This window comes from Corvus cornix, chromosome 2 (assembly GCF_000738735.6).
Source record: "Corvus cornix cornix isolate S_Up_H32 chromosome 2, ASM73873v5, whole genome shotgun sequence".
NCBI lineage: Eukaryota > Metazoa > Chordata > Aves > Passeriformes > Corvidae > Corvus > Corvus cornix.
The window spans coordinates 129,040,000-129,064,324 of NC_046333.1; the positions used below are offsets into that span (position 1 = coordinate 129,040,000).

General features: G+C 39.4%; 1 protein-coding gene across 2 annotated transcripts; it reads right to left on the reverse strand.

Moving 5' to 3' along the window:
* Positions 1-225: 225 nt before the first annotated feature.
* PIP4P2 (phosphatidylinositol-4,5-bisphosphate 4-phosphatase 2) lies at positions 226-24,325 on the reverse strand. Of its 2 annotated transcripts, none has more exons than XM_039549206.1 (7): positions 24,107-24,325; positions 18,074-18,222; positions 16,558-16,664; positions 14,719-14,842; positions 8,906-8,958; positions 2,927-3,017; positions 226-1,827 (listed from the first exon to the last, which is right to left on the reverse strand). In XM_039549206.1, the coding sequence occupies exons 1-7, from the start codon at positions 24,210-24,212 to the stop codon at positions 1,684-1,686; spliced, it is 774 nt and encodes a 257-aa protein (XP_039405140.1). In that variant the 5' UTR covers positions 24,213-24,325; the 3' UTR covers positions 226-1,683. The 2 variants fall into 2 exon arrangements, with proteins under 2 accessions (XP_039405140.1, XP_010403297.3); XM_010404995.3 differs by lacking the exon at positions 24,107-24,325 and adding an exon at positions 21,368-21,513.

A 24,325-nucleotide genomic window follows, 5' to 3' on the forward strand; every position in this document is an offset into this window, starting at 1 on the left:
ATATATAATCCCAACAGTGATTTCATCCCTTATTTACTTCCTCATTCTTCCTAAAACATCAAGCTAATAGCAACTTATTATTGCCCTCTTATATTCCTGAGGCTGCCATTTGGTAGAAATGCAGAGCTCACCTTTGGTGTACAATACCTTTGTGGTTGCTGTATCATACTAGGAAATTCATCCACTTATGCTTTTTTTTTTTTTACATATAAATAACAAAATATATTTAAGTTTGAATAATAATCTTTATTTCTTTATTAGTTTATTTGTAAAAGGTACATTGTAATCCTGAGCTACTGCTTTTATACATTTAGCATCATACAAAGACAGATCATTTACAGTTTGATCATTTACATTTATTGTGCTCCAAAATCCTTATCCGAATATCATTTTGACTTAGCAGGAACATAGATAATTTAAATTACATGTATCCCTGAAACATCCATATTAATTTACCCATCTGACCCCAATATCTAAATTACTACAGTTGTCTAAATCACTCAGGACATTCCTTCTGAATTTAGCAAAAACTTGTTTAAAATTATAAAGATGGGCAGTGCAAGAACTGGTCCCTCAATCCTTTGTGAATACATCATTAGAAAAAACTTTCTGTTTCCGTATTCTCTTGGCAAGTCAGTGCTAAATTGACAAGATGTACTTTGATGGAATGGTCCAAGTAATAGTTGACTCATTTCCTTATTACAGCAGTTAATGAGAATTTACAGTGTCTCCCTTTGCAGTGACCAGTGTCATAACTCTCCCAAGCAGGGAAAATCTGATGCCATCAGAGGAAAGTAAGAGGCAACCCATCACCATCTTATTGTCATCTACATGACACTGAAGTATTACAAACCAAGTCATATGAAATGCTTCCCTTAGACCCTGTAAAGGAACTTGTAAGAATAACCAGAGTTAAGTTCCATAATCCGAGCATGGCTTTTAGGATTTGCCAGTTTAAAAAAAAAAAAAAAACCGAAACAACAAAAAAACAGAACAAACCAAAACCTCAGTCCCAGGATCCTTGAGGAGAAAGCATTTATCCTAACTGAAATCCAATCCTGGATAAATGGAAATTTAACTAGACTATCAAAATAGCATCTCTCTACCTGAAAATCTCCAAGCATACAGTGTTTACAAATGTCTCTCTAGCAACAGTGTCAGTCTTTTAAACACGCACGACTTTCATTTCCTGAATAAGGTCACTATGATCTTAGGCAAAAGATGCAGTAAAGCAGTTCAAGCAAAATGCTTATTGCTTAGGTTTTAAAGCAAGCCACTTGAATATAGTTTTAGTTAAAATGTTAAGTACAAATGTGAAGCTACTGTAGAAACACTTATAAACACTCTTGCTTTTGAATTCTTACGATCATCTAGAAAAATGGCAGACAGATTTTAACATGACAAAGGAAATGTAAAACTTAATACTGTCTGTTGAAATAAAATTCAACGCCTATAAAGACAGAGTTATGAACATGTAAACACAGCTTTAGTATTCAGAGCTAGGGAATCTAGCAGCAAAACAAACTATTTGCATATTATGTAGTGCAATGAACATTTGTTCTTAGAGACCCCCAGTCTTTAAACTACTTTGAACAGAATGGAATCCTTACAGGAAAGGTTTAAAAGTGTCCAAGATGTAATATCCAGAACTACTAGATGTTCATCTATAATCTAACAATTTCTCTATGCAAAACTGTGCTCTGGATAGCTGACTTTAATGGCTCCCCAGTAGCAGGCTCGAATGAGGCAGATTAAACCTAAGAGATAAGCAACAGCCCAAGAAACATATGTTGCGTGAAATCGCCTGGCGAAATCTTGTGTACCGACCTAAAAAGAGAAAAGAGTAGTGTCAAACATACAGCACTATCTGTTTTTCAAGGAAGAACAAGTTATATTAAGGAGAAGCATTTCAGCACCTTTTCAACTCTGATAAGGGTAAATTGGGTATTTTATTGGCTTAATTTTACATAACCACAGGATAATTGAGCTTGAAAGGGAGATCAGGAGACCTTCTAGTGCCAACTCCCCCGTCAAAGCAGGGTCAACTCTAGGGTGGATTTTAACCCAGTTAGACCCCAAGTAACTCCAAGGATGGAGGCTACACAAGCCTCTGGACAAGCCTCATGGAGAAATGTTTTCAAATAATTTTCAAATTCAGTAAGGTCATTAAAAAAAGGAAAATAAATCTGTCTCTCACTGTTTTTATTTCTGGCTGGATTTTTCTATTAGAGAACCTGGAAAATCCTTCATAACTCATTTAGGCTCACACATAAACAATTATTCAAGTTAAAATGCAAGTTAGAGGCATAATGAGAATTACACCTATGAATTCACTGGACGTATTTCCTTGCATGAACTTTTCTGGGATTCCCAGGTAGAAAGTTGGCTCTAGTAACCCATATGAGATACTGGTAAGCCAGATAGCCTTCCACATAACAGAGTAACTACAAGGTGAGCCTTTTAATTTGTAAATAGCTTATTAACTGGTTTTACTCCTTACAGCTTGTACAAATTACAAAGACACACATATTTTAGCACTTGGAATCCCATTCACTGCAGTGGAACTTATATTTCTGGCTATACAGCAACATGTATTTCTGGAAACCTGGAAGTTTTGAGAGCTCTAGCAAGAGCAAGATGTTCCAGTATTTCTACAGTGAAGTGAACCATTTTTCATAAAACTGCAGTTTTTAGAGATGAAGAGTCAAATTTAACATCAGAAAGAAGAGATTCTCGAAGTGTCAGAATACCTTTTTTTTTACAAAAAAAATTACATTTTTCTGGCTAACTCAGATGATTAAAACCACATCAATTTAGGAAGTTGTACGCAAATGCTGGGGAAAGAATAGCTGGTCAACTAAGAGAGCTCCTTTGAACATGGACACCCCTGCACACAGTTGCAAGTTTATCATGGGACATCACTCACAGTTAATCCAACACCAATGAAGATGCATATCATTCCAATTGTGATATATGCACAGCAGCGCCTCCGTGGCAGCGCACTTCCAACAGAAGAACTGTTAGAAAATAAATGGTATTGTAAATTAAAAACAAACAAAAAATTCCAAACCAAACAGATAACAAACACCACAAAAACCACCCCTACCATCAACAGTAACTATTTTAAAGGGGAACTATCAGTGATTATCTAGTACCTAAAAATCTAGGTGCTTACAAGAAAGAGAATGGTGCCACACCCACAGTTTGAGTGCCTACCTTCTGTACCCACAGTGCACCCCAGTAATTGTCTTGGATAGCCTTTGGATGGCAAAGCTCAAGTTTGCTTTTCAGCTTCCATGTTGGTTGAAAAACAAGCTTTTGACTTTTAGTACATCAGCATATGGCTTCAATACTTCACCGCATCTAAGAAACTGAAAATAACTTCTACCACCCCTACATGTCATTAATAACAACCTTCACTATCCATTTCCGGGATATTCAGTACTGTTCAGTGGCTAAACTGCTCTGAAGATAAATACAAATCATTTTAGTCACAGACATGTAATTTTTTTCCATGTTCAACATCTCCAAATACTGAAATTCTTCATGCCGTTAAGTCAGTATTAGCAACTTGAAGAACATGACAAGTTCTTCTTACTTTCCAATTTTTTTCTGAGTTCTACTACAATTTACATGAGCTGCACAAATCACTTCTGACAACCAAGGTAAATAAATCCCCTGGAAGTTCTGTCACTCATCATCTAGGCTATGAACTCCAGGACAGACAGCTCTGTCTCTACCTGCTGCATCAAGCTATTACAATGCTTCACTCAAACAGAATATAAAATGCAAATAAAACATTACATTATTTACTACAGGTTAGGAAAATTATTCCAGAAGCTCAGCATTGTTTAGCAAATACATCTTCAGTCACACATTTGCAATCACATACAGCTTACTAATGAAGGAAATAGGAACATGATTTAAGTCCACTGAAACACAGTTAAAAGGACTAGAGAGGCAGAAGTGCTTTTATAAAACATGTATTACCTATCTTAGAGGTGCTTTGAAGCATGCTATCATTAGTTAAGTACTTCAGAGCTTTCTGGGAGATCAATGCACCTTTGGAAATAGTGTAATGCTTTCACTCTGTGTTTAAGGATGCAAGAGAAAGTTGTTTTCATCTCAAGATAGTTCAACATATTCAAGATAAATGCATAATAGAAGAAAGTATGGCTAAATTATTGAAGTAGTACATGTGTCATATGACTGACCAAATTTCTGGCTCCAGTTAATTAACCACATAGCAAGGCCTCATATGCTTAGCATGTGACTAAAATTTTCTAAGCATTTGTCTTAGAAAGCCTTCAAATAGATTGCTTTAAGCAGCTTTACTTCAACATTATTTCTTTACAAGGAATTTCTAAAGTGTTCCAAGAAAAAAAAAAGAAAAAAAAAACAACAAACAAACACCACCACAGTCCTCAAGCTAACACACAGAGCTTCATCTTTCAAGGCAAGAGTTGAATAAAGTGACTACTCACAAGCCATTTTCAGAGGAGCTGGAAAAGTCCCCAAAACAGTACTGCTCATTAGCTTCCATGGGGAAATAACTTCCTTAGCAAAACCTCACAATACACAGTGAAATGGGACACTGGAGGGTGCTTGGGGTATGATTAGGGTAGGAGAATTCCCACTCGGGCAAATAATGGTATCTTACCCTCTCACACCTCCACACACTCCCTCAAAAGCCACTCTACAGCCATTCCAGAAAAGGGATATGTTGTTCAATTCCAAGTTACATGAGTTAAAAATAATAAAACCAAATAGTAGTTTTACAAAAGGGGAAAAAGGGAAGAGACTGAGCTTGCCAGAGTGACCTTAGGTTACTCCTCTGCAGGATTTCATGGCTATGTACTCAAAGTTAATTCTATTACAGAGCTGGATACCCATAAGATAAGCTGGTAAAAGTGTCGTGTTCAATACACCTAAAACATACATGATATTTACTGTGCTGTGTATTGCACGCAGAGACAAAGCTCATTCTGGGAAAGAGACTTTCAGTTTCAGATCTGACTTACAGTTTTGTTTTTGTAATCATAACATTGCAGGTGCTATGTGTATTTTCCATCCATATTTCTCTCAAGCTGTGTCTCCTCCTATCCAGTAAAAAAGGCTGGGGGAGAAACCATCCACTCAAATACCACAAAATGGAAATGTTAAGAATGTCTCAATTTAGCTGCCTTTCTCTTTCCACAGAAAGCAATGATTAAATAAAGATATTAAAGTTTATACAGCCACATAACAGACCTAGGAGTTCCAATAAATCATAATTCATTTTTCCATCACCTCCCAACAGTGATACTAGCCACCGGCCCACTCTAGATAGTGAAGCTTCCCTCTACCCACCCCAAATTACAAATAAAAACCCCAAACTAACTTAGAATAAAGAAAGCTGAAACTCTACCCCAAAAACCTACCGTGACAACTTTGACAAGCACATCTGGCAATATTAAAAATGGGATCAAAAGAACTTTTTCATATCACAGAAGCAACCAATTAGTTCCATTGTGGGAATATGAGGGAACTCTCTACAGAGCTATCTAGAAAGCAGCAGTTCCTTCTTCCTGAGCTGCTGCTGAGGAAGCAAAGGCACCTGCCAGACCTTTGGGCAGCAGCAGCAGATATAAAAGATGCCACATCCAATAAAGCATCAGATAGTAATTAGAAGAGGGGAAAATCGCCACACGGGACAAAGGCTACAAAAGAAGAAGGACAGGAAGGAATGCTGGGTCTCTTGTGCTCCAAATAATAGGAATTATGACCAGGATTTCAGACGTGCTTTTAAGAAGGTTTTTAAGAGGAAAATTAAAATGCTAATATTTTGAAGCTGAATAGCAGTGTTGAAATTAGCCTCCAAAGTATTGATGGGGTTCCAACATCTCTCTCTTTCCTAAAAGTCCTTTATGGGGCAAAGGTGTTATAAATTCATTCAGGTTCATAGTTTTAGAAGACCTTAAAAAGTAAAAGAGATAGGTTCTAAAAGAAAAAAATATGTATTTTTGACATTCTGAAATAATAACTTGTACCATTCAATTCTCTTTCTAGTAACTGAATTCATGATCCTGAATTTTCTAGATGATTTAATATACATCTTGAGAAAGAGAACAGCAAACAAAAAACCACTTCCTGCTTCTTCTCCACCATTAAATGAGAAAAATACTGGAAGCTTTCTCTAAATCTCTCACTCTTGGAAAACAAGCTGAAAAACATCTGGTATTTCAAAATACAGAAGAACACTAAATCAGCAAAAAGAGACAGTTTCTCCCCCATTCCCAGGTGTCACTAAAAAATAAAACTGTATCATGACAATTCCCTCATTAGCTACATTTGGTTTCCCAATGCAGTGGATAACATGCAAGGAAGGGCCTGTGTCAGGCAGAGCCACTACGCATCAGTTAGGCGTCTGCAAACAATTTACCTATACAGACAGGACAGGTTTATAGGCCACTTCCAAAGAGATTTGGTCATTTACCAAATAAGGACTTAATTCTCTACATCTCTACATCTACAATTAATTTCCTACATTTCCCAAGTTATTTTGCAAGACAAAACAAGTGTGTCACAAAACAAAGTTGTATCAAAATGGTAGCACATAGATGGGATTAAAAACAAACAAGATCCTATTTCCCCCTACATTCAGATATGAGAGGTTTAAGTACCATGAGGCATGATGGCTTTATTTCTCCCTGAACACCGTTTCATTATTAACCTTTTCATGTAATAACTTCTGATCTCTCCTGCAGTTTTAGAAGGCATTTTTAATATAAAGATCTAGTACCCATCAACCAAATGGAAGGTCGTAAACAATTTGCAGAGATTCACTGCACTTTTAAAAACATTTGAAACAAAATGATGAAAAATACTTGAGAATCTCCAAGTCTCCGCCGATGTCTCCTTGAAAAGCTTGCTGTTGCAGTGATTCAAGGTGCCCTTTGCCTTAATCTACACTATCCTTTTTTCAGTGACAATCATCAACTGAACCAACAGAAGGAATGAACAGTTCTACATTTGGCTACTCAGCTACTCATGAAAGAAGTTTTGCATTAATAAGATGAAACCCTACATTCCCTTCTAACTACTTGGCTATGATGACCTCTGACAAAGTCCTGATAGAAAGCAGGTCACCACAGTTATTTATTCCATCATCATGACTCAAAGTTCTGTCTCACCTGTGCTGTGCCCTAAATCCATGTATTAGAAATGTCTATGCTGCTGGAAGTGCAGAACTCCCAGCCATCACATATCAAGTGTGGGAAAGCACCAAGCAACTCATTCAAAGCTAAATTACAATATTCCACAGTTTGCATCCTCAGCCCAAGGACAGACTTGCCCACTTGTTAAAATTTGTTTTGCCTTCTGCAATACAGCTGCCATGCAAGCTGTAATTATCACAAATTGCACTGCAGAGAGGCTCCCACTTTCCTACATACAGATAGCATGCTTTGCACTCTATGGAAGAAAATACCATGAAAACCTTTAAGTTCGGCTGGAATTTAAATCAGAAGCAACATTAATCAACAGAAGACAGACCAAAAGATCACATGCTGTGACTTTTGACTGTTGCTTGGAGCATGGTTTATTTTGCTGCTGCTATTGTTGGGGTTGATTTCTTTTGTTTGGTTTTTACTGTTTGTTTTGGTGTTTAAGGTTAAACAACAAACTAAGGAAAGTCAAGAGAAAAGCCAAGGTCAGCTAACAAGGCTGACATAAAATGTAAAACACAGTTGCAATTAGCTTTAAACCAAACAGCAAAACTCCAACCCCTCCCCAAGGACTGAACGGACTTAATGTGCCAATACAAACACCCCTGCAAAGCAGCATCTCCTCAAGACTGAGTTTATTTACCCTAAGGAAATTAGCACATATCCACAACTCCACACCGGGTTGGTTACACCGCTGAGGTTAAACACAGCACTAAACTGACTTCTCTATCAAATACGCCAACAAAAAGACTTCAACCAGTGTTGAAGGCCAGGCCACGCCCACACCTACAGTACATTTATCCTAAGCCTTCTGCTTCCTAAGGGACCTACTAGTTTTCCTACAACATGCAACACAGCTGAGGTTCTCCATTCCCAGTGGAAAACACATTTGCGCCTTCAACTGGAAGTCACACTTGACTGCCAAAGGAAGACAAATATTTAAATAAATCAGCAGGACATGAAAGTCTCTGAAGTAGTATTTATGTCTTATTTCACATCCTGTGGCTGAGATTCCATACAAATTTAAAGTATGTTAGTAGTGCAACAATTCAAATTAAGAATTCCTGAGCTCAGATAAGAGAGGTCAAACAAATACGCAAAAGGAGAAAAAAAACCAACCAAAACCAAAAAGACTCTTATAGATCTTGTATTCTAATTTTTCTTGTTCTTGTTGAAGTAATAACAAATGAATAGACCAGTTATTCCACAGTAATTCATAAACATTAAACAAGCTAATGCATTAAGATGCTTAATACAAGTTAGTTGTTGAGTTTATAGTATCAGTAAACCCTCTTCCAAATTAAGACAAGATTACTTCCTTTCCTCCTTTTACAATAAAACAATTCAAGTTCTACCTTTAAAGATGACATCTGATTACTGCTGTATGAAGAGGTAAAATTTCAAGGACATAAAATGTTAATTTTAGCAACCCATTCTTGTCTATAGTTAGCTACTTATATTTGCCGCTGTCAATTCAATCAGAGCATTTTCATAAATGCAGGTTGGATTTGTCAGAGTTATTGATTTCTACACAAAGAATGGAGAATTCACGTGCACACAAGATCTGCTTTAGCCTTGAACTTCAGATAAACATGAAAAAACAATCAGCACAGCCAATGCATTTTACTCCAAAGACCTTTACAGAAGAAACACTGGCTGCTTCACAGTAATTTGTATAACCTTGCCTTCAGAGAACTTACATTTTTTTGCAGTGCGGGCATTTTGCTAGTGTGTTAAACCTCAGTTCCATCCACTGTAAAAAGAAAAAAAGAAAAAGGTTGAAAAAACTGACCTGAGAAAACGGTTGTGCACTTAATGTCAAATGTCACTATGAAAATATTTTGCTTCTCAGACTTTGACTTGTTTCTTGTTTTATTCTAGAAATAGGATGCCCTTTCATCAGTGGAAACATCAGATTAGTATTCCCATGTGAACATTTCCCATGACTTGCCTTAGTATTATAGAATTTTCTTGATGTAATGTGGTTGCATCCACAGGCATAGTATGGGCAACATTATAATATTAATAGGTTTTCTTATCTTACTTAAAGACTATGAATATACCCTGAATCAAAATAAGTGTATTTTCTTTGGCACAATTACAGATAGAAGTATTTTCCAATCTTTTCCCAACCCTTGCATCATTTATGAAAACTAAGTTATGGGTGCACAGAAAGATTAGTTAAAGAATATTTTAGAAAGCAGGTATCACGTATTATATCAAGGAAATAGCACTATTGGCTACTTTACACAACTGCTCAAAAGGTGATATGTAAAATTGTCCATGGTCACCACCTTCCATGCTCAGACTAAAACCTATGTGGGAAATAGCCTTAGTGAAAGCAATGCCTGGAACTAACTCAACCAGGGGATACACAGTGATATACTCACTTAAAAACAACAGGTTCTGTTAAATTTCATTCTGTGATAACCTTAGTATTAAACAAGCATTTTAAACACGCTTGTCTTGATCAAATGAATAAGGTTATTTTTCTTCTCCTTGTAAGCAGTTATTTTGTAACTGCAGCTCTCTTCTGTTGCCTTTCTCAACCGGAGGTTAGTTGGAAGTTTTTTTGGTGAACTACAGTTTTTGTCTCCTCTCCCTTCTGGATTTATGCAGAAGTCACACTGCAAGTTAGCAGCAGGGGAAGAAGCCACAGTGCAGATCACCAATGCCTCCATTAGGACCTGTCTTATCTCCATGAGAAATCTGAAAGCTGGCCTGCTGAAGTGAACAGTGTTATAACTGCTACAACCACAAATCAAAATCAGAGCCCATCCTTGCATGGAAGGAAAGCAGCACCAACCTACAGCAAGCACCACTTAAAAGCTGAGAAGAAAGTTATGATTTTATGAGTAAAGAAACGTGTCTTCTCATGCCTTGTCAGTATGAAGAGATTTTGCTGTGAGCAAGGTTTCAAACCGTGGTATTCATAGAGCATTTTCCTACCTCTTGAACATCTCCCTCAGTTTTATTTACTTGGGGATAAATGTCCACTAAAAAGAAATCCATCTTTTTTTTCCTTGTTCTGAAATATCCATTTACACATTTACAGAACAGCTATGTAACTGGTATTATTTGCTTACAAAACTTGACCAAACTGATTTAGCAGAGTTTTATTTTATTCCTTAATAAAACTTCTGTAATACTCCCCATCCAAGCAAAGCATTTTAAGAGCATTAATTCTACTTCCACATTCCTGGCAGAGGAGCAAGTTAAGTATTTTTCTGCATCCCTTTCAAAAACCTACTCAATTTCCCTTAGTTCTACACAGTGAAAGTGGGATAAGATGCAGTTGTCAGTACTGGGGATGGAGAGAGGCCTCACCAGAGCAGTTATTTCAGCTTTTTAAACTGCAGTTCCAGAAATAAAAGGGAGTCTAATTCCAGGATCTATATTTTATCTATTTGTAATTCAACTTCACTTCCATACACCAGTTTCACTTCTATATCACAGTGTAGGCAACTGCATTTCTTCAGTTACTCATTAACAATCTTTCCAGGGTTTTAAAATTTCTAATAATTAGACTAAATTATTAATGGCTACTCAAAGGTATTTGGGCTGTAAATACTGATGGAAAAAAGAGGCAGCAATAGTCTGTTTTCATTGAGAGTTACATGGAAATAACAGAAGCAGTAACTGTTATGATGCCTTTTACACAGACCAGATGTGTAGAAAAAGAGCAAAATTGTGACAAGACATTCAAACTACACTAATTCAAATCATATTAGCATGGTGAGGAAAGGTTATGTGCATGTACACTCTAAATCATGCTTAAGCTGGCATTTTTAACCCACATTCCAAAGTGCTTTAAAGTACCCAATATTGACTCATGTTGTTAAGAAGTTACAGTTACATGAAATTTAGCTCTCTGCTGAGAATACAATGATTTTTTAAATTGAAGCAATAATACAGCCCAAATTCCTGGTTAGATATACTGAAACACAGGTGAACAGATGAGGAATCCAGAGCTCTTCAGTGTTTCAACTGTGGACAAAAGTAGACATCCATCAAAGGAATTACTAGAAGAACAGTCAAATATTTTCCTTCCGAGACTAAAATAGTTCTCAGTGCATTCAACACAAGACAGTGAAAAAAAAAAACCAACCAAAAAAAAGACATATGCACATAAATACATACACAGTCCCACATACAGCTGCTTCTGCAAAACAAGCTTCCCCTCCACTCCCCTCTGGTCTTTTGGGAAAGCAAAATACTTCTGCAAACTAAAACATGTCTCAGTTTTCTGAAAAAAATGGGTTTTCTATTCAATTATTTCATAAGAAGTAATTTTTGTATTTGATTAGTTAAAAAAAAAAAAAAATTGACAAAGCACAAGTGACAAGGCACAGTGCTCAGCCTACAGCCTGTGGCTTTCATAGCTTGCTCCTAGCTTCTAGTCCTTGAGGTCCCTCTGAAAACAGGAGAGTAGCAAAAAGATGGCAGAGAGGGGGAGGACACAGGGACAGCCCTCCCTTGTCCCCCATTTCCAAAGGCAACTCAGCCTCTGACAGCCACAGACCACTGCAGGCAGAGGCCCCTCAGGGAGGGACAGCAGGGAATGACCTGCTGCTGGCAGAAACCGTAACTTCACAGCCCAAGTCCAAAAGCTCTCAAAACAGCCCAAACCAGATCAAACTCATATTTAGCAATACAGTTAAACCCTCCTCCTGCCCTCCTTTTCTATTCTACCCCTTTTTCCACTTGTCAAGTCCAAATCTGCCAGAAACAGTAGAAACCTTAACACAGAAAGAACTTCTACCAGGTTACCAAGGGAAAAAAAAAAATCTGATAGTTTGGCTACAATTTTACATCAGTACTAAGCCATTTTTCCAGCTAAGACAGAGAAACTTTAAGGCACTCCATAGCAAGGAGCATGCTTTTCATAATTTGTGAAAAACATCCCCCCACATGCAGAGGCAAGCAAAGCACAGCCCCCACAGTTATGTTTTCAAATGGAAAAAAAAACCAAGCCAAAACAAACCCAACTTGGAAAGGTGGTGAACAAGCTGATACTCTTAAAAGAACACAGAACATGACAATTTGACTTTTCCATCCCAGGGATTCTAGCTTTGCTTATTTTTTTTATTTTTTTAACTGCCGAGTAAAGTAAAAGGGATAGCCTACTGAGTTGCTGAGAGATGCATCCAGCACTACGTATTTTCTTCACACAAGGAGATATCGAAAGGCAGAAATACTTACTCAGAAACTGAGTTTCCAGGCTGGCTAAAATGCTTTTTTGTTGCTTCTCTGCTCATTCTCAAATCCAAGCAATTTCCTGATTTTTCTTAACTAAAAATTTTATTTTCAGAATCTCAGACCTAATTACAGAAAAAGTGGAAGCAAAAGATTGGTGGGAAAGCTGTGTAACATGAGGAAAAAAGAGTTTGTTTCTTGATAACTCAGCATAAAAAAATAGCAAGCTTCCAATTTCTAATAGTTCAGAGAGTTTCTTATGAAGGGACAAATTGGTCTTATCCTGGCAGATAGGACTACGAAGTTCTAAACGTTGCAGTTCCCTAAAGCAACCAGAAGATATGAAGTCACATGCACAAATCCCAAACTAGAAAACTTAGCCTTTTAAGGCATAATCTAGTAGTTATGGGCAAAATCAGCCTTTATGGATTTGGTTTTACTCCCTTATGTTCACCTGAAGTAGTTCATAGCTTAAACTACAAAGTTAATTTGGACTGTACTTATACAAATAAATAGAGGATAAAGACAAGTAAAACTCCCATGCTTGTGAAAGTCCCTAAAGATCAGCCAAAAAAAAGGCAAACAGAAAACCCGCTTCAGCTATCATCAGTTTCAGACTACTGTTCTTCAGCAAGGGTTTTAAGAAATAATATATTTTTTAATATATAAGCAGAATTAGTAGATAGAATGTTTCTTGAGCATCTCTCTAACTGCTTTCCTGTTAGCACACTACTTGTAAATTCATCATCATAGTTTCTCTTCGGAAAAAATAAAGAAGAAAGAAGCGTAAGGGCCATCTCCTGCTCCCTGCACTCATCACCTACTACAACAGTTAAGACATCACAGCACACCTGTCCTGGATTCAGCTGGGAGTACTAATTTTCTTCTTAATATCTGGTACAGTGCTCTGTTTTGGATTCAGTAACAATGTTGGTAACAAGCTAAGGTTTTAGTTGTTGCTAAGTAGTGTTTACCCTGAGTCAAGGACTTTTCAGTTTCCCATGCTCTGCCAGCAAAGAGCTGCACAAGAAGCTGAGAGAGAGCACTGCCAAGACAGCTCAGCTGAGCTGGCCAAAGGGATATTCTATACCATACCAGAGAACATTATGTTTGGTACACAAACTGGGGGGAGTTGGCTGGGAGATGCTGATTGCCGGCTGGGCCAGCAGGTAGTGAGCAACTGTATTGAGCACCACTTGTTTCTCATGGGTTTTATTCCTCTCTCTCTGTTTTCATTACTATTATTATTGTTATTATCACCATTAGCAGTATTTTTCTTTTTGTTTCAGTCACTAAATTGTTTTTATCTCAATGCAGAAGTTGTACCTTTTTTCCAGTTCTCCCCACCGCCGGGGCAGGGGGACTGGGTGGTGTTTGCAGTGAGCAAGCAGCTGCGTGGTACTGAGGTGCTGGCTGGGGTTAAGCCATGAAAGCACCTCACTGATCCATAAACCTGAAGACTTGAAGGCACAAGCCTATTTCATTACAGAGCCTATCACAAGCGAATCCTTCTCTCTCTGCTGGTACAAGCCAACATGGAGTGGCATCCCCTAAGCTTCCTTTTTCCTTGCACAACATGCACTTGAGTATTCTCTGATCTTTATGAGTCTTATAATCCTTTGTTTCAGGAATGTGCCACCTCTCTTGTGACTGTTACCTTTAACTGTACCCCTTACCTAGCCATTTCCTGCAACTCACAAACCTGACAGATTCAAGCACAGCTGGATGATGAAGCCAAAGCTAGCTTACTTGTGTACTGCAATCAAAATTCAAGTGTGGCAGCACCTTGCCCATTTAGAAGGCTACAGTGAGTTCAACAGCAGAAGAGTATTCGTGCATCCTTCCACTTCAAAAATGGGATAAACTGTCGCTCTCGCATTTAAACCAAAATCCCCAGTTCTCCAACAACCTACAGATATGCCAATGGCAAGTGCCATAACCAACAGCTTTCAGGGGCTCATACAGCAATGACAGAACTGCTCTCTTGGCCCCTGCAGAACACAGCCACCACTACAAGCTGCAACAGAACCTGGAAGCCCAGCTTCCTTTTCCAGCACTGTCCACTCTCACATCACTAACCAGTAAGACAGACTTTGGGCTTTATCTATCCATGCACAGAAAGACTGTTAAAGGTTTTCTTGAAACACATATAAAGATAACGAAATGCAGCCATACATCCATAACAATGAGTACAGAAGAAGTTTTGGTTCCTCAATAATGCCAGACAGTGAGGCAATATACTCTTAAAACTGCTTACAACAAACAGCTTGAGGGATAGCACGGTGAGGCAAGAAGGAGAATCTGATGCTTTACTTACAAGGAATGTATTTCCACAGTGCCCACACACCACTCTAGTTCCATCTGGTTGAACCGGCAAGGCAGGTTGAGCTGGCTGCTCTTCTGGAATCAGCATTACTGGACCAAGAGTAATGATGCGTCTACTGTGTTGAGAACATTAGATACACATGTAATTAAGCTACCAAAAGAGAAGGACGATGCGTTTAAGCAATTAGCTCAGTCACTACCAAATATTCTTACACTTTTAAACTATAATCTACTTGTTGAACAGCTGATGCACCCAGTTTTGGTCTCTCTCCAAAGTGTTTTCAGTTTTAAAAATATTCTCTTTCCCTCTAAGATCAGCCATACAAGCCTAAACCCTGTAGAGATCAAAGACTTGCAAGCATGTGACAGACAAATGAAAACTTAATACCCAGGCTGAGCAAGCCCAAGAACTGAAATGTACACACCCATGTGAAACATGTAGAAAGAGTAAGGATCTTCCATAACCTAGTTCTCCTTCCCACACTACTAACAACCACATCAATATAAGAGGCATATCCACATTTTGCACAGTAAAGATTCCTTTCAAATTGAGTAAACTAAAAAAGAAAACCACCCTAGGTTGACTAAACGCAATCAATTTACTTTAAAAGTTTCTAAGTATTTGCTTTTATGTTCAATGGGTTTCCAATTTAATGATACAATTTGTGAGTCCAAAATGACAGTACCCAAATTAACCAACTAGAAACAGAATGAGGATGAGACTTCTTAGAACAAAAAAAGTGAAGGGGAAAATTAAAGCAACATTTAATTTTTAATCTCTCTCCACCTACAACCAAAATTTTATTCTGAATGGCTTTCCTTCGATCCAGAGTCTTCCATTCAGGGCATGCTCCCAACTCTCTCCTTCAAAGTACACCAATTTTGTTCAGTTTCTAGCAAGACAAATACATAGACTATCTTAGGGAAACAGCTTGGATGTATGCTTTTGAGATTATTTTAATAAAATTAAGGAGCTTCTGATTTAGTTTAGTTACCAGCCATGTAATACTATAACTGAACTATCCCATGAACATTTTTGCACTCTGAGAAAATGTTTTGAATGTTTTGAAGACCTCCCCAACAGAGCATCAGTGAAAGAGAGTAATTGCCACAAGTCTCAAACTATGTTGCAAAACCAGAGCAGCCAACAGACTGGTGATTTGGGCACTTGGTGGGGTAGAGCTCCCACTCACACATCTGCAGGCTCAGCCTTCCTCTCCACTTCTCTTAGAGCTGCACCACTTACAATCAAACTCCTCCTACCTCTGGAGTCTTTAACACCTTAAGCCCAATGATAAGAACAACCACTATGGCAATCACAATTGCTTCTTTTATAAGCAGTGTGTACATTAAAGTTGAGAGGAGAATGAAAACTCAGCATAACTAAGAAGGAGAACAGGACTGAAGCCAACCTACTGCTCCGTTTCCCATTTTGCTCTGAATCCCTACTCTGAACTTAGCAAAGTGAGTATCCTGTGTGTTTACAATAACTAAATCTCCAAGAAATTATGAATGTTAAGTCACAGAAACAAGAAGTGGATTTTCTTCTGTTGTTCTTTACATTAGTTTTGACTTACAAAGTAGCTAAAATGGGACACACACATCTGAGACTAAAAGAAGAAACTTTTTCCTCTTTAAAGTTAATCTTAAAAAAAAATATTCAAAATGGACATTGGCAATACCTGTGTCTGTAGCAGTTCAGTAATGCTCTGTAAGAGTCCATGTAAAGAGACCAAGGCTTGAACTTCTTTTAGTTTTAAATACTCAACACAAAGACAACAGTTGCTTTAAAGAAAACTATCTCAAGGCACTGAGAGTATTTTATTCTTACCAGTTTGGTCTTGGACAGCCTATTTTCCGAGATGTATCCTTACAGATAAGGAGACAGTTACATTGACATCTAACATACTTCTTCCCTGAAGGAGGGTTTTTGATTGGCTAAACAAAAGAAAAAACAAAGAACCACAACCACCAGAGAACACACATCAGAAGTCATAGCAATTCACTTTTTTCCACATAACAGGATGACAAAGCAGAACAACTTCAGTGAAAAGTTCTTGCTAACAGAGAAATACACTTCCTCTTACAGAGGAAACTTCAGAGTCAACAGAAAAAACTTCTAGTTTTGTTTCTTAAGAAGTGAAAATTTCCTTATTAAAACAATCAAATTCTGCAAACTCACAGAAAAAAACATTTGTATTTTAGCAATGACAATTCAAGGCTCCAGTTCAGTTATTTTTTTAAATGTGAGCTTAAATAGTGATATATTAAAAAAAAAAAAAAAAAAAAAAAAAAAAACCCAAACCACAACCACCCAAAACCAGTCAAAACACCAAACAACCTTTCTTGCCTGGTACAATGGCTTTATTCAACAGTGAAAGGATCACAGTCTGTTTCTTGGTCACTAAGAGAATATGTAGGCATCACTGAACTGCAATCTTATTTTAAACTGTACTGAAATTATCTTTCTCCAATCTGGGAGTCATGTTTCAATGTCCCTTTCATACAGCAAATCAAAAGGTGCACAATGCTTTGTTTGGCTTGAAACATTATATATGGGACAGGAAAGGGACTATCACTGGCAGGTTCTCTACTCTCACTTTTAAGTGGAAAAAAAATTTCCTGCAGTTTCAAGGTTTCTTGTTTTCTGGACATAATTTACAGTTCTTTTCATATAATAAATATATAATAAATCCATATAATAAATCTAATCCAGTGTTTTTCATACAAATGCTTGCAGTAGCTGTGGAGCACTGCAGTATCACATCCCAAAACTAAAACTGACAGGAGGAGGAAAAAAAAAAATAGAAGCAGGAGGCCAAAGAGTGAAGACTTCCGTTAAGAGGAAAACAAACAAATAGGTCTGTGTTCACTGGAAAAGAACCTAGGACTTAAACATTTCAAAGTTGTTTTATTGTGGTCTGTTACAAGCTAACCAAGTGACTGAATAGTAGTTCAGGAGAAAGGCATTCATCCAGGCAGAGGTGCAGGTTAGTTACTTTGCTTCTCCCACTCTCAGAATAACTCAATTCTGCATTTCTCTTCATCCCATCAAAACCAATTTCATCCTTCTTTACAGAAGAGTAATTACTGAAATGACATCTTTGCTTTTGGTCCTCCTTGGAAGGAAACATCCTGCACAGCCAGCTGGACTGCGTGAACATTTATTCTAACTGCTTATGACCATCCTTGTGCCAATATGCCTCGAGCTTGCATGCCAGCCACACTGGCAGTCAGCTGGGCTGACTGTCCTTTTCCCTAGGGATAGCAGGAAGGGACCCGCCCTGTCCAGCTGAGGACATGCATTCTACCCCCACAAAAAGAAAAATGCTAAAAATCCATTTTACCGTAGCTTCATTGCAGACCGTGCACTTAACCACATGTTGGTGCAGCTTGCCATCCAAATTGATCAGTGACTGGCACACACGGCAGTTTATCACAGGAACACCGCTGGCATCTGGGCTTGCAATGGCAGTGTACGGAGGAGGAAGCTCTGCTGCAAGAGACAAGGAAATCTCAGCTGAAAAACCAGAGAATCCTAAAACACTTCCAGCAAATATCATCTCTAGCAGTCACAGCCTCAAAAAAGGAAAAAACCCACACACCCCAAAATTCAGTGTTTATACTAAACACAGAACAAACCTAAGTTTGCTTGCCCCTTCTCCACAACTTCTGTGTAGCCAAGCATCACCCACAGCTGTAGCTAAAGCAAACCAGCAACATAAACACACAGTAAATCACCCCAGAAATGTGGATCCAACAACACTTATCTGTGTAGCTTTATTTTCACATCAACTTTTTGCAGTCTTTAGAGAATACACAGAGAAAAAACACTAAAAACCCCCAAACCTACTACAGATTAGTAGCAACCAGAGACTGGCTTTTGAAGAAAAAGACCCCAGAAAATAAAACAAGACACAGGTAGGCAGAGTCATAAACAGTGTTCACAAATATCTAAAAAGACTGAAATACAAACAAGTGTTTATTGTATCTTAGCAAATACTACAGGTAAAAACACAGAAAAGTTCTGTTAAGAAAACAGGTGTTGGATAGGAAGCGGCATGAAATGCTTCCTTTTTGAGTACAACAACAGCAAATTTATGCTGCCTTGAGAAAAAAACCCAAAGTCTCCAAGTTTCTGCTTTTAAGGGTTTCAGATATCAGGAGCCAAAGTACCAATGCACAAGAAGGTATTTAGCTACTTTGGAGAGGCTAACACAAGGAAGGCTTTAGTGGCCTCAGGCCTCCATGGAAGAGCAGATTTCAGGCTCCAGCTTTGTCAGTCTTGAGCCCACAAAAAAACAGGGAGCAAACACTGAAGGTCCTCTGAGGCTTAAGAAGCCATGGAATGAAAATCAACACAGTGATCTCTCACAAGCTTATCACCACAATTCTTTGGCATATAATAGCACTGACTTTTATTTCATCAAGAAGTTCAGGGCTTTTCAGGTAAGCAAATAAAGAACAGGCATATTCAGTAGTTCATATTTACCCTTTTAAATACTAGTAGTTTGAAATGCTCTGCAGCCTTGGGCTTCAATAAGTTTTTTAAAAATTACATCCAAGCAGCTAACAAACTCTTCAGAGAAGCAGTGAGAGATCAGCCTACTCCCCGTTTACCAACAGCATTGAGCAGAGCAGTATCTGCTGGAGGGTGGTGAGGGAAATCACAGGCTGTTATCAAAGCTGACAAGCCCGAGTATTAAATTTAAGCCTGTAAGAAAGCACTCATCCACTCCTTCACTCTGTCTTGAAGTGAATGTCATAAGCTGGAGGGATACAAGAAACCCTGTCTGCCCTTCAGATCCAAAAGTCATCACACACCTTTGAAGCAGCATTGCTGTCCAGCGTGCTCTATCTCTCTTTGCTACTTGGTCTACATATGACCCAGACCTGTGCTTGATTTTTAACTCACAGAGGGAGCAGGAAAAAGATGAATACCTTGAGAGTCTCAGAATCACATCCAATATACTTGAATTATTTCAGATCAGAAACAAAATTAACTTATATGCAGCAATGCAGTTCTGAATTCATGACACAAACTGATGCTCCATTTCTTGAGCAAGTCAACTTCACACGTCAGCTCTGATACACTGGTTACAGTTTCAAAGCAAATTATCAGGTAGCAGTACTGTTATTTCTTCTGAGGAAATACATTCTGAAAAAATGCAGCATCCAGAAAAAAAAAATTAAGTAACAGTATTTTGCAGTACTGTGATACCCTATTTTAAGTAAGGCTGCCACATGTAGGACATGGGACATTACAAGACATTAAAAAACAAATGCACACAAGACAAAATCCCAACCCACACATTTTGGTAGAAACAAGCTCAAGCCTACTAGAGCACTCCAGAAACCAGGTTAGAGACTTGGATGATGGGGACAGCAGTGTCTTAACCACAATGGCAAAGTCAAGGCTGCTGCAAGGGGGTTTTGGCAGTCAGCAGGCTGCTTAACTGCTCCTGCAGTGAGCAGCTGACGCTTTCTGGCTAGGGGAACAGGCAGCCAGAAAACAAAAGGCATGTTCAAAAGGCTAAATACCAAACTCTCTGTCAAGACACCTCGACAGTTCGCTCCCAGCTTGAAGGTTGCTTTTCTGAAAAGCAACAATTGTTTTACAAAAGTTCTTGACTTTGTCCTCTCCATATAAAGTGTGACTTCCTCAATTCTGTGAGCTGGGAACAGGGTAGCTGTACTAAGGCAAACAGTATCTTTAAGGGTACCAGAAAGTGAAGAAACACACAGCCGCCAGCATTTCAGCTTTCCACGATCCTGGAACACTTCAAAAATTGACAACCATACCTTCTAGACATTTATAATTTTCTATACCCTATTTCCAAGTGATAACTCCTAGGAGTTTGAAAGCTGGTTAACTGAGGTGCGTGAGCCCCTACACACAGTGCCAGCCACTTCTCCAGCCTCATACTGGAGCTGCTTGGCTTCCAGGTAAGCAGCCTCGCTGTTCCTGTCCTGCTGGCTCAGCAAATATCAGATAGCAAGCGAATAATGGCTGCTTTTCAGAGCCTTGCTGCAGCAAATAACATTTGCTATGGAGCAGAAAAGCATGAGGTATCTTGGCACTGCAACCTTCATGCTTAAAGAAAACATGCATTTTGAAGAGCTCCAAAAAACAAACCAGCAAAAGCCACCAAAATTAAATGTAAAGAAGAGTATATTGGGGGAGGGTGAGGGATGGGGGATGACGAAAAGGAAAATAAAGACATTGTGTCAGAGTTAGCTGGTCATTACCCCTTAATAAAAAGGTTTCAAAGCACATTAGCATACCTTTTTTTTAGTGTGACTATTTTTTTTTTTTTTTTGGACAGCTTGAATTTCAGGCTAACTATAATATCTAAAACCAGTTCATAAAGGTCTGTCATGTTGGACATGACTGGGTGGTAGGCAAGCTTCACATACACACCAGGAGACATTTAATGAGATACTGAATTCTCTTCTGCTGACACACCAGTGTACAGCTGTATTATCAATTTTTCTTAAAAAAACAACAACAAAAAAATCCAAACCAAAAAAAAACCCCACAAAAACAACAATGGGAAAAAACCCAACAAAACAACAACAAAAAAACCAAACCAAAAAAACCTAACAGCAATTAGTTCAGCAAGATTAGCAAAGTGCCCTACCATGCAGTACATCTGACTTCCTCCTCACCCCCACAGGATAGCGATGCAATGGCAGATATCCCATTTGCAACCTGAGAAATTCCTTGTGGTGCTTGTGCACTTTCCTCCCTTGGTAGTTGAAGGGTGGAAACCACAGAGAACCACTTGCAGCCTGCCTGGGTCAAACAGAAATGAGTTTGTTTTATTTGATTAAAAAAAAAATCCTTTATCATTACCTGGGAGGGGGTGGGTAAGGGAAAACGTTAAATGATTGATGTCAGAGATAAGTTGTTAAGAACTAAGAATGCCCGGATAAAGCCAAAAAAAATCTAAAAGAAACAAACAAAAAAAGCACTGACTAATCACCTTACTACAGGGAACAGAACTGATAGTCCCACCCCTTGTGTTCTGAAAAGTTTGTTACATACTGTGGCCTGCATCCACACTGAAAACATTTTTTCTTGCTTGCTTCCATCATCAAGAACAAACACTGAGCCATTACCAGGATTCAACCATCCACCAGTTAACACAGGAAAGGATCAGCTGGGTCTCAGCTGCAGCTCAAGGGAAGAGAAGGCTACCTTCAAACTATGGTCTCTCTAACCTAAAGTTCAGGGTGACATATTGGGCACAGTAGATAATTACAGGGATAAACCTATTAATGTACATTCAGGTGGTAGTTTTGACACAAAGAGCTTCCTCCTTCCTCTGCCACTCCACGCTATCCAGGTGATGTTAATCAAGGAAGCTCTGCAGAAGGAGTTTGCTTTGGAAACAAACCAAATTTTTCCACAAGAATGCTTCTTCCCTCAAAGTCTAGCCTTGTGCTAGGGAGAGAGATAAAGACTGCCAGTTAGCTAAAAAGGATGTTTAGCTTCCACAGATCCTTTCACTAAGGAAAGCTGACGGAGCAAGGGAAGTAGAGCTACTGGGCCTACGTCACAGCTCTGGAAAATTCTGATCAGAGTAGTTCTGAAGTGCTACCTAGTATGTTTGCTCATGGACCCATCAAACAAGAGATATTCAACATTTAAGAAAGCTCTGTGTTGGTTCCTCCTCACTTTTGAGAGCAAGCCATTTATCTCAAGCACCACACCCCATCGTAAGTGCCCAACCAGTTATCACAAGTAACAGATGCCCATTGAAGACACAGGAGGACAATGAGCTACCAACTGAAATGGGCATTTAGAGTCCAGCTTGTTTCCAGGTCATGAGTTTTATCCTGGGTTCAAACAAGAGTCACTAATCTAATGCATTTTCATTATTTTTAAATTTATAAAGGCTTAAAAAAAAGTACAAGAAAGAAAAAGATTGAAATGTATGCAAAAGTAATGGTTACAGTATAAGGATCACTAAGAATAAAAACATCAAACACCAGAATGTAAGCTAAGGTGGGTATATGGATTTATTTTTTTTTTAACTTAGGGGATGATGCCAATACTGTACAAATTGATTGCAAATAAGCCCCAAATAAAAACTAAAGCCTCCAACCTCTGCTATTTTTTAGGCCAATATTCCTTTGTCCAGTTCAAATCAAAGTAAACAATCAACACAAACTACAGGCCTAACCGAAATACATTTTCACATCAAGACAAAAAGGACTAGCTTTCCACGAGTTCAAATATTATTCAGAACAGACAGATGCTCACTCATTCGAGTTACATGCATGTCATGAATCTATACAGTTAATAGAAATTATTAAGAAAGGACCAACACACTGGAGCTATTGAGATAAGAACTGTAATCTCACATTTTAAAGGGTACTGCTGGCAAAGCTACTCTAATCTTATTTAGTCTTCATTCCTTCAGCTTTCTCCACACCTCAGTTTCTCCTCTAAAACGGTTAACTGAAAAAAAACCAAGGGAAAAAAAACCCTACTAATGTACTTTGATAACATCCTAATTTATATTTTCTAAGTAATTTTTTTTCACCTACTTATTAAATCAGTGAGTATTGATCAACAAGATGATTTTTCCTAAATCTGTGCAAGAAAGATAATACCATATAATTATGCCAAGACTACAGATTTGTAACCGCAGTATCGGACTTGCTTTAAAAATAAAGCCAAAACCAGCTATGGCCTTGAAACGCGTTTGCAAGGACATCCTGGTGGTTTTGGACTTCAGCTACCACATTGCACTGAGTCCCTTCGTTATTTCAATGCGACTGCCAGGACAGGCGCTGACCACACCTGGGCACCTCTGGGCAGTGACGCTGCGATGGCCACCGGCGATGGCGACCTGCGCGCTGGGCTCCGCTGAGCTCCTGCGCTGTGCCCCTCCCGCAGCTGCCTGTGCCCATCTGAGCTGCTCTCCGCTCCGGATCTTCCACTTAATCCTGCTCCTAATTAATGGGGAAACCCAAGTCCAACAATTACCATGCAAGCTGCGGCATGCGAGCGAGTTATAATAAGCAGACCGGTTCGGGCTTGTTCTGCCCCTGCAAACAATTATTTTAATTTCTTCTATTTTTCCTCCTGAGCCGCTCAGGCCGGAGCGCGGCGGGGAGCACGGCCTGCACCCGGCACGGAGCGGCGTTACCTGTTGTTCCCCACCGGCGCGGGGCGAGGCGGGGGCTCCCCCGCCGGCGGCCTCCGGCCCGGCCCCGCCGCCCCCGGCCGAGGCGGGGGGAGCCGCGCATCGCCGCCCCCGGGCGGAGGCGCCGCGTCCCCCGCCAGCCACAGCCACAGCGCCAGGGCCACCCCCCCGCCCCGCCGGCCCCCTGCCCGGCACGGCGCCGGGGGCCGGCAGCCGCCTTACCTCGGGGACTGCTGTCCGGCAGGTAGGGCGGCGCGGTCGGGGTGACACTGCCGGAGCCGGGCGCGGAGAGCAGCGGGGAGCGCTCGTCCACCCCCTCGGCGGCCATGGCTGCGGCGCGGAGGGCCCTGCCCGCTGCCGGGCGCGGGGCTGGGAGGCGGCCGGGCCGGCGGCGCCGGGGAAGGGGAAGGAGCGCAGAGGAAGGGGCTGGGAATGAATGAG

Coding starts and splice junctions, on each gene's coding strand:
- PIP4P2 (XM_039549206.1), bottom strand. CDS start 24,212: ATGGCCGCCGAGGGGGTGGACGAGCGCTCCCCGCTGCTCTCCGCGCCC. Junction 3,018..8,905: donor TGCCCGCACTGCAAAAAAAT/GTAAGTTCTCTG, acceptor ATTTTCTAACAG/TTCTTCTGTTGGAAGTGCGC. Junction 1,828..2,926: donor TCATTGGTGTTGGATTAACT/GTGAGTGATGTC, acceptor TTCTCTTTTTAG/GTCGGTACACAAGATTTCGC.